Source organism: Sprattus sprattus (assembly GCF_963457725.1).
Source record: "Sprattus sprattus genome assembly, chromosome: 3".
NCBI classification, from domain to species: Eukaryota; Metazoa; Chordata; class Actinopteri; order Clupeiformes; family Clupeidae; genus Sprattus; species Sprattus sprattus.
The window spans coordinates 9993650-10009297 of record NC_137922.1 but is presented as its reverse complement, the minus strand read 5'-3'; the positions used below and the strand labels follow the sequence as shown (position 1 = coordinate 10009297).

The 15648-nt window shown below is 44.6% G+C and overlaps 1 protein-coding gene across 1 annotated transcript in view; it reads right to left on the bottom strand.

Moving 5' to 3' along the window:
• myo10l1 (myosin X, like 1) overlaps positions 1-165 on the bottom strand; it is a gene marked incomplete at both ends in the record, with an annotated part of 75997 nt that extends 75832 nt beyond the window's left edge. The window contains one exon of the mRNA XM_080834898.1: positions 145-165. Coding sequence (XP_080691024.1) covers positions 145-165 — 21 coding nt within the window. The remainder of the gene's footprint in view (positions 1-144) is intronic.
• Positions 166-15648: the final 15483 nt, after the last annotated feature.

Below are 15648 nucleotides of genomic sequence, written 5' to 3'. Positions count from 1 at the left end.
ACAAATGTTTGAAGTCACATGGAAATGCCCAGGGTGAAAAACTCGCAGTTCTAATGTTCTATAATTATATATCTCCAATTACAGCCTAATCCATAGTAGACCCATGACATACACGTCAATATGCTGTAAAGGAATATCACTCACCTCAGCAAAGAACGCCTCCATCTTCCACCAGCCGTGTGTGTCCCAGAGGCAACGGTTCCGGTGACCACACGCCTAATCACAAAACACGGGGTCTCGCTGTATGGATGGAGAGGTAGCGGTCCGGGCTATAAACGCGTTCCATTCACGAGCTCAGTAGAGATGAGGCGCCCGTGACTGTCTGCATTCCCGGGTCCACCGCGAGACGCAGTGTGCAGAGAGAAAAAAAAAACACCTCTCCGTCGCTTGCCTCTCTAAATCAGGCAACCCGGCTGCAAAAAAATTGATGTAGGCTAATTGGTTCTGCTTGTCACAGCCCTGCAATGAGTACTTTCAGCAGCACCTTGTCCGTCGTGGACTTGGTGTAGTGCTCCCGAACCTTCGCGGTGTGCCAGTAAACCCTAACTCCAGGATGAATGACCGAGCTCCGATGACTGCTGCTCCGGAGAGGCGGCGCTCAGTGGGGAAATCCTGCCCCCCGTTCACACGCCTTCCCATCCAGCGCGAATAAATAAATAACACACATCTGTATGACCTAAATAATTAGCGCTGATACCTTCTGTTGCGACAACTGTAAAATAATCATAAAAGCACAAGGCGACAAACCAAGAGTAATCAGATAGCCTATGGAATAGCTGCATGGTAAAAAAGGAAAAAGTCAATGCGTTTGGTTCAGACTGCGATGAAAATCATCGGTCAGATAGGTCATTATAATCTTCCGTTTATTTTTGACCAGTTCGTCCTTATAGGCTACAGGTAGAGGGAATCCTCCCTAATCCACCCATATTCTGTACTGTCAGTATGAGCTGTTACCGTCAGGCAGACGATAGAGTTCAGTGGTGCAAATTCAATCGGGTTAACACCTTTTTGCCTGTATCAGTCAGAATTGTAAACAGCAGCATCAAGTAAACAGAGCTTAGACAAAACCAGACTTTGTTTCATGCCTTAGGTTGTGTGTGTGTGTGTGTGTGTACTGTGACATGCCTCTGCTAATGTTGTTGTGCCCAAATCCGCATGGGCAGAATAAAGTCTATCTATATTTAAGTGCTAGATTTTATAGAGCCATAAAAAAAGCTGTTTTCTCTCTCTAATAATTTCGTCTAGCGATGTTATCTGCGGCTCAGGTTGCTGTGCTGCTGTAGACTATGTGTCCTGTCATGTCTATCAGATGTTCTCCATTTGCGAGGGTTGGCAAAGTCGCAAAGTCGTTGCCATAGCAGCACCACTGAAACACACGAAGGCTTCTTACAGATAAGAACTATTTTTTTGAGCAAGTAAACTCAAATGAGAATGTACTCATTTGCCTTTGAAAAAAAGAGCACTCATTGTGAGGAAAGAGTTTAATTGTTCACTACTAAGACTGTGCACTGTTTCCCTTTAATGAGAGGCTTTACCCAAACCACACGCACTGTGGGGATCTTCGAGGGTTGTGTGTGGGCATGTGTGTGCATCTCAACCAGGCTATCTGGAGACCACTTCAGTAAGAGTGCTCTTTGAAAGGATGACAGGAACCTTGATGCACTGACAAGAAAAATATGGAGGGTTTCTGTGCACTTTGAAGCAACAGGGAGGAATGGTAGGCCCACGACAGGTATGTGTAGTCGTAACTTACTTTGAGGACTTCGTCAAATGGATATGGGGAGAGGGAAAAGGGGAGGGAGTATTTTGTCTTGACTTTGTGTTTACAATATGAAATCCACCAGAGTCTTAAAAATTGTGCTGTTAAAATGTTCTGCACTACACTAAGAGCCTGAACCTGTCACAAGATTAAACCTATACCCGTACAGAGACTGAACAGAGGCACACTTGGTGCAGAGCTGAACCATTTTTAAAAGTGTTGAGTTTGTACTATCTTTCACGTATACAGTTTTGGTCCCACACACAAACCACATCAAAGGCTTCTCTAAGGCAAACCGTTCTTAAGAGCTTGTTCATGGGCAGGATATGTGATCTATGAGGGTCACCCTTCAGAATTGTCCTCTGTGACCTTCACCCGGTCTGAGGGGCTGACAGGGCACCTTTTTCCTGTGTTAGTAAAAATCTTCCTTTAAGAGAAACTAGAAGGTGGTATGCAGCTAATAATTAAACTTAAACATCATATTTGTCCCATAAAGAATATGCCTGTGTTTCTATGTCACATTTATCAATCAATCAATGTCAATATCTCATGTCATATCTAATCATATTGTAGCATGCGGGGGGTTTCTGTACAAGCCTTGGGCGAGAGACCATTCACCAGTTGTTATTGTTCTCTTCAAGATAATTCAGGCCAGGTTGAGTGACCACGATAAGGCAGAGGCAGAATCGATCTGCCAAGTACGGCCTCTACAGTCAAGGTGACGCGTTCCTCTGCCGACTGACCATTGTTGACAAGCCTGGTCAGATAGCCCGCAATTGCCAAGTACCTGCGTCGATAGCCAGAGCTCCTCTTCAAGTCCGATGCACGTTGGTTGGCCGCCTGGGTCACACTGAAGGACTGTATTTGAACTGCCAGATTAACAGTCAACTCCACCCCCCCCTTGGGAGACACAGGGGTCTGCCATTTCATTGGTGGGACCTGCATTCCTTCCGGCCATCTTTGGGGGAGCCGGGGGGGAGCTTCCATGCCACTGCTATCTCCAGCCCAAAGGCCTCCTGCATCACTGCCACCAGCCTGGGGGGCTTTTGCAATGCAGCTCCCTGCCACAGAGTCTGCCACATCAACGCTGCGTCTGCATCCCTGCCAGCCAGGGGGGATCCCCAATACCACCAGCAGGTGTTCCAACTCACCACTACTATCCATAGGGAGTCCATGCCGTCTCTCCAATCCCAACCCTCGAGACCAGGGCCAAGGCCTCGCCAGCTGAGACGGCCTCCCCCAGAGCAGGCTCAGCATCCACGTCAGCTTTCCCAACACCTAAGGGACTTTGTCGGTTCTGGTGAGGCTCTTTTCCTGTTTCGACTGTTCCATGAGCCTCTGCCGCTGCCAAGGCTTGTGGTCGTGCTGGGGGCGACTGTGTCCTAAATGTCTCTCCAACGCCTCTGGGACTATGTTTTGGTTGCTGGGGACAGCTAACCACTTAGGAGGGGGCTGTGTAGTGTGCTGGGGGTTTCCCAGCATGCCTTGGACGCAGGGGCGGAGTGGGACACAAAAATCCACCGGGACAATTCTAACTGCACCGGCCCACCACCGGCCCACAACGTGCCCACAACGCACAACGTGCCCAACCCGCATCCCCTCCACCTCCCATATATCAACTACAGAAACAAACGGGCGGCTTTTGATCATTATTGTTAGATTTAGAGTTGATGTGTGGGTGACAGACATGACAGTGGCAGTGACAGTGTATTTGTATATGTACATTTATGGAAATACGGAACAAATCGACTTCCGTATTGGCTCAAATGTTATGCTAATTCGCAACAATGTGTCCTGTCAACTCACTCGCATCTAGTTGACGGCTGGTTGAATAAATCCGTAATTCTTGTACATTTTGATGCACTTTCCTCCAGCATCCGCCTCTTTTTCAGTCTAGCCTTTTTGCCCCCTCCTTTCTCCTTTCTCTTATGTCTCTCCATCAGGTACGCTTCACCTGCTCTCTCTCCCTGATAGCCGCTAATTTATCTCCCTAGGTTCACTTGATAAAGGCAGAACGATACACAATTCCCATGATGCTTTGCTCGACCATTCTACGTTCAACAAAAAAACGAATTAAATCGCTGGCCAATTTATATTTGTGGTCATGAAAGTAATGGAGCGTCTGAATAAAAAGAATTACATCAATATAGGAGGCTAAACAAAAATCAGAAGGTTGGATTAATGGGAGTGAGTTTGACAGACACCACCATAGGTGTGATGCACAGAGACAAATAGTGCTATAAATAATGGTTGGACGGCCCAATTCCGTAACTTTCGGAAAATTTAGAGATTTTCAAGGGACCATGATATGACGCACATGCATATTCGATGGGCCACTCATGGCTTTGACTCATCGGCTGCGAAGGCCGGCCTGCAGGCTGGTTCTCGAGAGATAATTGGCCGACAGGCCCACCGGGAACAATCCCGGTGCTCCCGATGGCCACTCCGCCCCTGCTTGGACGAGTGGCGGCTGTTCACAGGTTTTTGTTGTTCTCCTCAAGATAATTTGGGTTCTCCCCTTTTGGATCCTGTGTTAGTGTGCATTACTGTTATCATGTTGTCTGTGTGCTATGCCGAATTTAGTCCTTACTTAGTTCAGTGTTATTTTAACATAACTGTCCTCCGTCATGTGATCATCACTGCACAGGATGCCCTGCCTCCAGTTTTCCCCAGTCTGATTGTGTGCATGTACTTGGATACGTGTGTAATGGGAACTAATAAATGGTACTCCTGGGCCTATGCAGTGTATTGGCACACAGGAGTTGCCTTGGAACTGGAGATCTTTGACTTGCTGAGCCTTTTTCCATGCTAGCTTGCCACAATATCAATGCTTTTCAACCTCTGCTGGTCTAGCGTGGTTCTAGGGTTGATCTGAGTCAGGCTAGGGGCTGATCTTTCTCAGAGTGAGTTCTGAGAAGTGCTGGCACATTCCTCAGGGTGCAGGATGCTGAGCTGTGAGGGTTACCACGGAGATGTTTAGATCTGCTTTTAAAAGCACTGCTAAGCAGATCATTAGGAGACAACAGAATTAATTGAATTAGGATTGGAGAGAAACAGTCAGCTCCCATCTGCTTCAGTCTGTCCCAGGGATTGGCCCTCTCTCTCTGTCTCTCTCCCTCTGTGTCTGTGTGTCTGTCTCTCTGTCAGTGGCGATTCTAGAAAATTTTACATGGGGTGGCAGCAGGGTGGCAAGTTGAAATTCAAGGGTGTCATATCACAAACACATTTTTTTGTAGGGATAGGCGCGCTCTACATCCAAAATAAAGGCGTTTTTGGGTGCGAGTAAAAGATTGTTTACTTACAGTAGAAAAAAACCGCACTCGCAAGCTTTTTTCATTGCTATTTCATTTAGACCAGTTTATTAACAGACGCTTTTTGTCACACTGACGATGTCTTAGGCCAAAACGCGTCTTTGAATAGATGGTCTAAATAGAATAGCTATGAGAAAAGCTTAAGAGTGCGGGTTTTTTCTACTCTAATATCACACACACATGCCTGGTGTCTATATATTTATACAATTCCAGATAGTGAAAACAGACAACAGTAATGTCTTGCCAAGACTTAAAACACTGTCAGATATTACATACAGTACTGTGCAAAAGTTTTAGGCAGGTGTGAAAAAATGCTATGAACTAAGAATGCTTTGAAAAATGTAAACAATAAATGTTTATTTTGTATCCATTTACATGGTAAGACTGAGCACAGCAACAAGACACAACGTAGTTATACTGCATCAGCAGGGTCTCTACCAGACAAAGATTTCAAAGCAGACAGGGGTTTCAAAATGTGCAGTTCAAGCTCTTTTGAAGAAGACGTTGAGGATCGTAGACGCAGTGGTCAGCCAAGGAAACTTAATGCAGCTGATGAAAAACACATCAAGCTTATTTACCTTCGAAATCGGAAGATTTCAAGCAGTGGCATCAGCTCAGAACTGGCAGAAACCAGTGGTACCCAGGTACAGACATTTACTGTCCAGGGAAGTCTGGCTAGAAGTGGTCTTCATGGAAGAGTTGCAGCCAAAAAGCTCTACCCCGACAAGGAAACAAGGCCAAGTGACTGAACTAAGCACGAAAACATAGAAACTGGGGTGCAGAAACATGGCAGAAGGTGCTCTGGACTGATGAGTCAAAATTAGAAATATTTGGCTGTAGAAGAAGGCAGTTTGTTCGCCGAAGGGCTGGAGAGAGGTACAATAATGAGAGTCTGCAGGCAACAGTGAAGCATGGTGGAGGTTCCTTTCCAGTTTGGGGCTGCATTTCTGCAAGTGCAGGCAGATACTAATCCATCATGAAATACCATCAGGGAGGCGTATGATTGGCACCAAATGTATTCTGCAGCAGGAACATAACCCCAAACATACAGCCAATGTCATTAACAACTATCTTCAGCTTAAACAAGAACAGAAAGTCCTGCAAGTGATGGTATGACCCCCACAGAGCCCTGATCTCTACATCATCGAGTCTGTCTGGGTTTACATTAAGAGACAGAAGAATTTTAGGAAGCCTACATCCACAGAAGATCTGTGGTTAGTTCTCCAAGATGTTTGGAATAATTTACCAGCCGAGTTCCTTCAAAAACTGCGCAAGTGTATCTGGAAGAATTGATGCTATTTTGAAGGCAAAGGGTGGTCACACCAAATATTGATTTAATTTAGAATTTTCTTCTGTTCCTTCACTGCATTTTGTTAATTTATGAAGAATTGATGAAAATAAACTGTTAACACTTCCATTTTTGAAAGCATTCTTAGTTTACAGCATTTTTCCACACCTGCCTAAAACTTTTGCACAGTACTGTATATTAACATATTCAGCAGCAAAACGTTCATGAAATATTTCCCTTCATAATGACAAAGGTGTTTCTAAATGGCCAATTTCATTTCTAATGGCTTGTTCTGTATGTATTGGGTTATCACATACAAAATAATTTATACGTGACAAAACGGTTAGTGGTATCTAAAATCTGATTTCTTAATGATATGTAATGAAAATAAAAACTGCAATAACATTTTCTGTCAGTCCACTTTACTGTAGCCTACTAAAGACGTTAGTAAGACGTTGGTTAGCTAAGCTAGCTAACAGTGGTAACTTCAAGGTTAGCTAGCGCAAGCAAGCTGTATAGCGAGCTAGCTACTGTATGCTACCGATTTTTGCAAGCTAGCAATAAATAAACGATTGAAATTACAACGGAACTGTCTACCACATATGACCACCCATCACATTTTCTTGATTCACGATTCAGCTGTACTGTAGATTATTTTATCACTGCAAGCCTACAGAAGGCTTGTCTCAAGTTTGTTTTTAGCTTCTCAAATGCTTTCAAACTGGTTCTTTCCTTCACTTGAATCTAGCGGGCAAGTTGGGGCAACCACACACGGAGCAAAGCGAACTCATGGACTCAACCATTTTACAGGGGAGGGGGAACTTAAAGATTTTAGAACAAGTTGCCAAAGAGATCAACAGCTTAAGTAGCAAAAATATAATACCATTCAATAAATGAATAGTACAGTCGTGGCCAAAAGTTTTGAGAATGACACAAATATGCATTTTCACAAAGTTTGCTGCTTCAGTGTCTTTAGTGTCAGATGTAGCCTAACTATGGAAGGCTGAAGTATAATTACATATATTTAATAAGTGTCACTGGCTTTTATTGGCAATTACATGAAGTTAATGCAAAAAGTCAATATGTGCAGTTTTGACCCTTTTTTTTCAAGACCTCTGCAATCCGCCCTGGCATGCTGTCAATTAACTTCTGGGCCGCATCCTGACTGATGGCGGCCCATTCTTGCATAATCAATGCTTGGAGTTGGTCAGAAATAGTTTTTTTTTGTTTGTCCACCCGCCTCTTGAGGATTGACCACAAGTTCTCAATGGGATAAAGGTCTGGGGAGTTTCCTGGCCAATGGACCCAAAATATCAATGTTTTGTTCCCCGAGCCACTTAGTTATCACTTTTGCCTTATGGCAAGGTGCTCCATCATGCTGGGAAAGGCATTGTTCATCACCAAACTGTTCCTGGATGGTTGGGAGAAGTGGCTTTCGGAGGATGTTTTGGTACCATTCTTTATTCATGGCTGTGTTCTTAGGCAAAATTATGAGCGAGCCCACTCCCTGCTGAGGAGCAACCCCACACATGAAGGGTCTAAGGATGCTTTACTGTTTGCTTGACACAGGACTGATGGTAGCTCTCACCTTGTCTTCTCCGGATAAGCTTATTTGCAGATGCCCCAAACAATCGGAAAGGGGATTCATCAGTGAAAATGACTTTACCCCAGTCCTCAGCAGTTCAATCCCTGTACCTTTTGAAGAATATGAGTCTGTCCCTGATGTTTTTCCTGGAGAGAATGGCTTCTTTGCTGCCCTTCTTGACACCAGGCCATCCTCCAAAAGTCTTAGCCTCACTGGGCGCGCAGATGCACTCACACCCGCCTGCTGCCATTCCTGAGCAAGCTCTGTGCTGGAGGTGACCCGATCCTGCAGCTGAATCATGTTTAGGAGATGGTCCTGGCGCTTGCTGGACCAAAACATCCTCCGAGAGCCACTTCTCCCAACCATCCAGGAACAGTTTGGTGATGAACAATGCATTTCCCAGCATGATGGAGCACCTTGCCATAAGGCAAAAGTGATAACTAAGTGGCTCGGGGAACAAAACATTGATATTTTGGGTCCATTGGCCAGGAAACTCCCCAGACCTTAATCCCATAGAGAACTTGTGGTCAATCCTCAAGAGCCGGGTGGACAAACAAAAAAAACTATTTCTGACAAACTCCAAGCATTGATTATGCAAGAATGGCCCGCCATCAGTCTGTGGCCCAGAAGTTAATTGACAGCATGCCAGGGCGGATTGCAGAGGTCTTGAAAAAGAAGGGTCAAAACTGCACATATTGACCTCTTGCATTAACTTCATATAATTGCCAATAAAAGCCAGTGACACTTATTAAATATTTTTAATTATTCCATAGTAACATCTGACAAAAATATCTAAAGACACTGAAGCAGCAAACTTTGTGAAAATGCCATTTTTGTGTCATTCTCAAAACTTTTGGCCACGACTGTATATTATAGGAAACACTTCTGACAACCTGGGTGGCAAGTGGGGTGGCAAGCAAAAAATTTAGGGTGGCGGCTGCCACCCCTTGCCACCCCGGTGGCTTCGCCACTGCTCTCTGTCTGTGTCTGTCTGTCTGTCTCTCCCTCTCTCTCTGTCTGTGTCTCTCTCTCTCTCTCTCTCTCTCTCTTGGAGGGCTTTTTTGAGGCCTAGCAACAGGACGAGCCCTAGATAAAGGTTTCCTCCAAAGGGAAGGAAGAGTAGAAGATAACCTCAGTGGACCACAGCAGTGAAGCAGAGCTGTTAAGGAGCAGAGGTACTTAACTAAGCAGGCAAAGCTGCTGGCACAGCAAAAATGGCGCCTTCTCAGCCACCATAGATGAGTCAGAGTTGTGGGGTAATTACATGTAAGGACGTAAGGCCTTTAAACACTCTCTGCCTCCATTAGTGTTTTTTTCAGAGGCCTGAGTGGAATCTGCCCTTCTCAGAGAGGCGGATGATAGCACTAATAAAAGACTAAATCATTCAGGAGAAAGAAGGGAAAAGATGGACCCCCTGGCTTTGCTGTTTAAAGCCAGTCTCTTATTCAACCCTTCCCTCTCTCCCATCTCTCACCCCCTCTCTCTCCACCTCTCTTATCTCTCTCTCTCTCCCCTATGTCTCCCCTCTCTTTCCACCTCTCTCCTCCTACCAGTGCATATCTGTCTTATTCTCTTTGCTATTTCCCCTTTTATCCTCTCTCACTCTCTCTTCTCTCGCTCTCTTGGTTCCTCTTTATCTCTCTGATGACTTTGTATGTGTGGCCTGAACTGCAACAGAGATACGTCTGCGTCTGGTAGCATCTCAATCTGAGATGAATTAATGTCACTAAATGTGATCAAAAGAAAGAATCCCAAAGTGATAAGTTCCAAGAGAGAGACAGAGTTCTAAGTTCTATATAAAGAGCATCCTGGAACTGCTGGAATCAACTGTGCTATCGCCGAAGGGGGAACAGGAACAAGTTCCACACCCAAATTTAGCCCCCGACAATAGGGCCTGGAGTGCACACATCCGATCCGCGAGTCTCAATGACGGAGGAATTTTACTGTTTGTTTTTGCGGGTTTCTCCTCTCTCCATGGAGGAAGAGTGGCTGCTGCCTGAAGTTTGCTTTTGTTTCGTGGTCATCTGCGTCTGCACTCCCAAAGCTGAAAAAAGGAAAATGGTTTCCTATTAGAGTTAATGGAGGTGGCTAGCCTGGCCATTACCAGCCTGTGACTCCATTTTTTTCCGTCAGTCAGTCTGGCTTAACCCCGTTCATTTTCGTTTCCGAGATGGGCGGGTGCTTAGCTTGAGGTTTAAAATCATTGGAGTTCCCTTAACCAATCAGCAACGTTTGGTAAGCATTCGGTAGATTAAACTCTTCCCAAAGCCAGTTGGGAGAAGAGCAACGACGTCCTTTCCAATCATAAAACTTACAAGACAATACTCTTGTTCTCCTTTTAATTTTCTGATGTTCTCGAGAGTTGAGACAACTTTCCCGATAGCTTTTCGTGTCTCTTCCACCAAGGCGAGTTTTGCGTCACAGCTCTACTGTTTGCTGATTGGTGCGGTTGGATTTTGAGTCCTGGAGACGATTGTCAACGGGGTTGGGCCAGACTGAGTATGAGCTTGAAATCAATTCAGGCGGAAATACGTAGGCTGGTGTCACCAGGCTAGGAGGTGGCTAGTCAGGAGTCTATATTTGACTTTCCCAATACATAATATATATTTTTATAGTGGCATTAAATCAAGGGTCAGTTAACACAGACTGTTACATGTTGAAGTACAAGGAGATTTATTTCAATGTATATTTTTTACTTTATACACTTTTTAAATTCAGATTTAAACCAAATAGAACTGTTTTCAGAGGAACATGTTTTTAAACCATTAGGGTTTTACTTTGGCAAAACCATTGTTCTGAACAGATCAAAAAGTACAAGAACATAGCTTAACTTCTATATTCACTTTTTTGTATAATTTATGAGCTCTGAATATGGTAATAACTCCCGCCTCTGGAGGTGTTTTTGATGCTGATTGGTTGCCGTGGTCAGGCTGTGGGACTGTGACTGTCTAGAAAGGGAAAGAGACTGATGACTGTATCAGCTGCCAGACAGCAACTCTCTCATGTCCCCCAGATGACTCTTTCACTGGGCCTAATGAGAGATCACACACACACACACACACACACACACACACACACACACACACACACACACACACACACACACACACACACACACACACACACACACACACACACACACACACACACACACACACACACACACACACACACACACACACACACACACACGTACACACACACACACACACACACGTACACACACCCAACACCCCCTACCATAAGAACAAATACATACAAACATTAAAAGACATATGTTCAGACCAGCCTCATCTAATTTTTTAATTTGATGCACATATATATCTCCCAATGTGAACATTCATGTGCATACTCAAATATAAAACTTGCACACATTAACAAACAAGCCCCACAACACACACACACACACACACACACACACACACACACACACACACACACACACACACACACACACACACACACACACACACACACACACACACACACACACACACGCACTCACGCACGCACGCACACACACACACAGGGATCGTTGTGTGTGATCTTTGCAAAAAAAAGCACACCAGCCAGTGCTTAGGGCTAATGGTGAAGTGTACAGGACAGGTTCCCTGTGGGCAGAAATGAGATAGGACTGAAACCCTCTGTCACAGTGGGGACCGATCAAAGCCACTCTCATGTTACACACACACATACACACACACACACACACATACACACACATGTGCGCACAGATACAGATACACACAATCTCACTCTCGCTCACACACACACACACACACACACACACTCACACAAACAAAGTCACTTTTACTACGAAACATAACCTATAATTTGTGCTTCCACCACCCAAAACACATCAAATCATTTGTTATTGTTACCTGAAAGACGTGTTTGTATTTGAAGGGGTATTTTTAACTCTATTATTACATTCCAGAATATATTGGCACACGTGGGCCCAAACAATGTTATTGCAGAAGACATTAGACTGAGCAAAAAATCGCCCCCTTTATCATAATCAGGAGGCCCCGCCGTCAGGATGGTCACCCAGCAGGGATCCAGGAGGCTCCAGGGAGGAGGCCCAGGTGCTGCTGACAGAAGCCCCATCAGAGGAGCCCCAATCGGGGCCTCCCCATTGTCTGTCGCAGACCTGTCAGTGCAGGCCCTGGAGGTTTTCCGAGGGCCCACGAACAGACTGCAGCTGAAGTGAAGTGTGTAAGCTTATGTGTCTTAGTGTGTGTGTGTGTGTGTGTGTGTGTGTGTGTTTGTATGTGTGTGTGTACCCCTGCATGTGCGCCCCCAAGCACAGCAAGGACAGACCCATGCAGCCGGCTTTGAGGCTCTGCCAACCAATCATGTTGTGCCAGGCCTTCTGTGTGTGTGTGTGTGTGTGTGTGAGGTGACCCAAACACAAACTGAGGTCCCCACAATGAAATAAAGACTCTCCTCCTAGTACTGATCACCCCTCCGTTTTATTGCCCCACGTCTCTACGGGGGGGACTGGGGCACATGCTACCCCTCCATACTAATCCATCTCCTGCCGGGACGCACAAAGCAGGGGGAAGAGCTGAGGCCTGATGAATCACCTGATGCTGCAGGTTTAATTGCAGTCGTCTGCTGTGTCTCAGACTCAATTAAACTACACACACACACATTGCAAACACATATTCATATGCAAACAACCTTATCAAAACATTTACACACACTCACACACACACAAAAGAGAAGTGGGTTTGTCACAGCCTTTCTGACAACTACTTTATGACACACACTAACACATGCAAAATCAATAGTAGTAGTAGCAGTATATTTAGGAGTGAGATAGAGAAGACATGTCTGCCATGATGGAGCATATTGGGCATTAGTGGTAATGATAAATTATTCTAGTATGTGTGAAAAACATATGTGGGCACTGCAGTCAGTTCATACTGATACTCATGTTTGTAAAATGCACAGCAGTACAGTTTTCTCCATTGAAGAAAAAAAACAAAACTACACAAAGTAATAATAATTTTGCTTTCTGGGCAAACAATCCTCTCCAGGAACGTGGAACATTCTAGAGAGAACACATATCCAGGCAACAGAACACTAATAATCAGCTGTGTCATCTTCACATGCAGTGTTGCCATAACAGTAGAGCAACTGCATCCTCACGATCACGTACTATGAAAGACCACAATGTTCATCTTGCCAATCATGACTTATTATCTAAAATATACATATATAGCCTAGTATACAGTACAGTAACAAAGTGTATATTATGAGAAAATTTTGTGGACTGAAACAATAGGTTGAACATCTGAAAATGGGATAAATTGTATGGGTTGACAATGATTACAAGCTCATCTATATCACACTGGAATAGCTCAGGTAATGGGGAATGGCCATTCATGGAACTGTGGTCCAAGACCAAGATCAGGTTCATCACTGAGAGAGACAAATATGATTAACCCCCCCTAATGAACAGAGTCAGAGCCAATTAGGCTGGACAATTATATTAATTCAGAAGGGATAATCACTTTGATGAAACAATTAATTAGGTCTAAAGGGCAATGGTGAAATATCATGTTATTCTGATGATGTGATTACCCTTTGTGTGTCTGTATGTTTGTGTATGTTTGCATGTTTGTGTATGTTTGTGCGTATGTACATTAATGTATGTACGTGTATGTGCTGAATGTGTGTATTTACACCATGTTACCTAGTGGCCTCGCTAGTAAGATGATGGTTACTGACGGTTATGTAAGTGTTTGTGGGTATGTAGAGTATATACTGTAGATGTTTCAGTGTGTGTGTGCATGTGTGCATGTGCTAGCTGGTAGGGTGATAGACTAGTTACTGACGGTTATGTGAGTGTATGTGGGTTTCTGTGCATGTGTGTATGACAGAGAGAGAGAGAATGAGAGAGAGAGAGAGAGAGAGATAGAATATGTATATGTATATATGTATACACGGTATATGTGACACTGTGTGTGTGTGTATTTATGTTACCCCCCCCCCCCGGTTAGTCAATTGTTACTGATGGTTATGTGATTGTATGTGTGTTTCTGTGCGTGTGTGTGTGTGTGACAGTAAGAGAGAGAGAGAGAGAGAGAGAGAGAGAAGGTATGTATAGTGTATATATTGTATATGTGTCAGTGTTTGTGTGTGTGTTTATTTAAGTTACCCAGTGGCCCCGCTGGTTGGTTGATGGTTACCGATGGTTACGTAAAAGCTATTGAGCCATTGCAGAGTCAAGCTCCAGGGCGACACATGGCCACCATCGACTGACCCACTGTGGCATTCTGGGACAAAACCTGCCTTGAGGGGTAGTGGGTCACACTCTTTCTCTCTCTCTCTTCATATTTCTGTCTCTTGTGACTCATCCTCTCTCTCTCTCTCGCTCCAATAGCTCCAGCTCTAGCAGCCTTTCTCCTTCTCCTTGCCCCACACTTACCTTAATTCATTCAGCACACACTCTTAGCCGGAACAGCGTGCATCATAGTACAGCTATACATTCTTTCCAACCACACCAAATTCATTTTCTAAATTCCAAATATACTTGGCCAATAAAAAAATTCTGATTCTGATATGGAAATCAAACCTATGATGCTGCTGTTGTTGTCAACAGCTTGCTTTAAATTGAGCTATAGGAAGAATTCCTACCTCTCTAATATTTTTCTTTCCTTTTTTCTACAATCTTTCTCCCTCTGCGTCCCATCTCTTTAATCTCTTATTCACATTCCTGCTCACTTCCCTATCTAGTCCTCTGTGTTATAATCAAAGTCTTGACTCCTGCATTGCTGTCTATGAGCTGTTCTATTGATTTCCTTCTGTGAATCTCCATAGAATTAATGAATCAACCTTTAATGACTTCCCTCAAGTCTCTCCAAGTGAACGTGTATTTCAAATAAAGACATCCATGCAAAAACCGCTCAGCCCTCCTTTGTCCTACGTCTGATGTCTTTACTGGCCTGTATTGTCTCTGCGTTGCTGGTCAGACTGGTGCTGTTGAAAGCACGTGTCTACATGTGTGGCCAAGTGTTCATCAATACTGTGCTCTGTACTCTGCTTTTCCTGGGCGGGAGGCTACACAAATTACCGCCGATCAGAGCCAATGGCCACGGCTAATACCCATAAATCCCCCTTGGCTGATGGGAACGAGCAGGCTCTCGTCCTAATGGGCCTGTTATAGTCACTCGCAGCTGACAGCAGACAAACAACTCAGGTCAGGACTGCTGATGGGCCCGAACACCAGGACTGGCCGACGCCATAGCAGTCTGTGAGATAATGACCAATACTCTGCCAGATACACACTTACACATATGTGTTTGCGTGACCACACATACACACACAAACCTGCAATTAAACATACAAACAAACACACACACACACACACACACACACACACACACACACACACACACACACACACACAATACTTGCACACATGCACCATACACAGGATGGAGGCAAATCTAGATGTCATATCTGTTCCAACTGGTCCAACTGGCCACTACAGCAGTCCTGTTCGAAATCCCAGTACTTTTCCCCCTGCCACATTGAGACACGCCCTCTTACACTCCACCTGCACCTGATTACTTAATCAACCTGAGTCTTCTACCAGTGTTCTCAGTATGGTGGTAGATGGCTCTCTGTTTGCAGTGGCTGCATCCTCACCCAGCAGAGTGGATTGTTGCGTTTGAGACATTGTAAGTGCCTATTT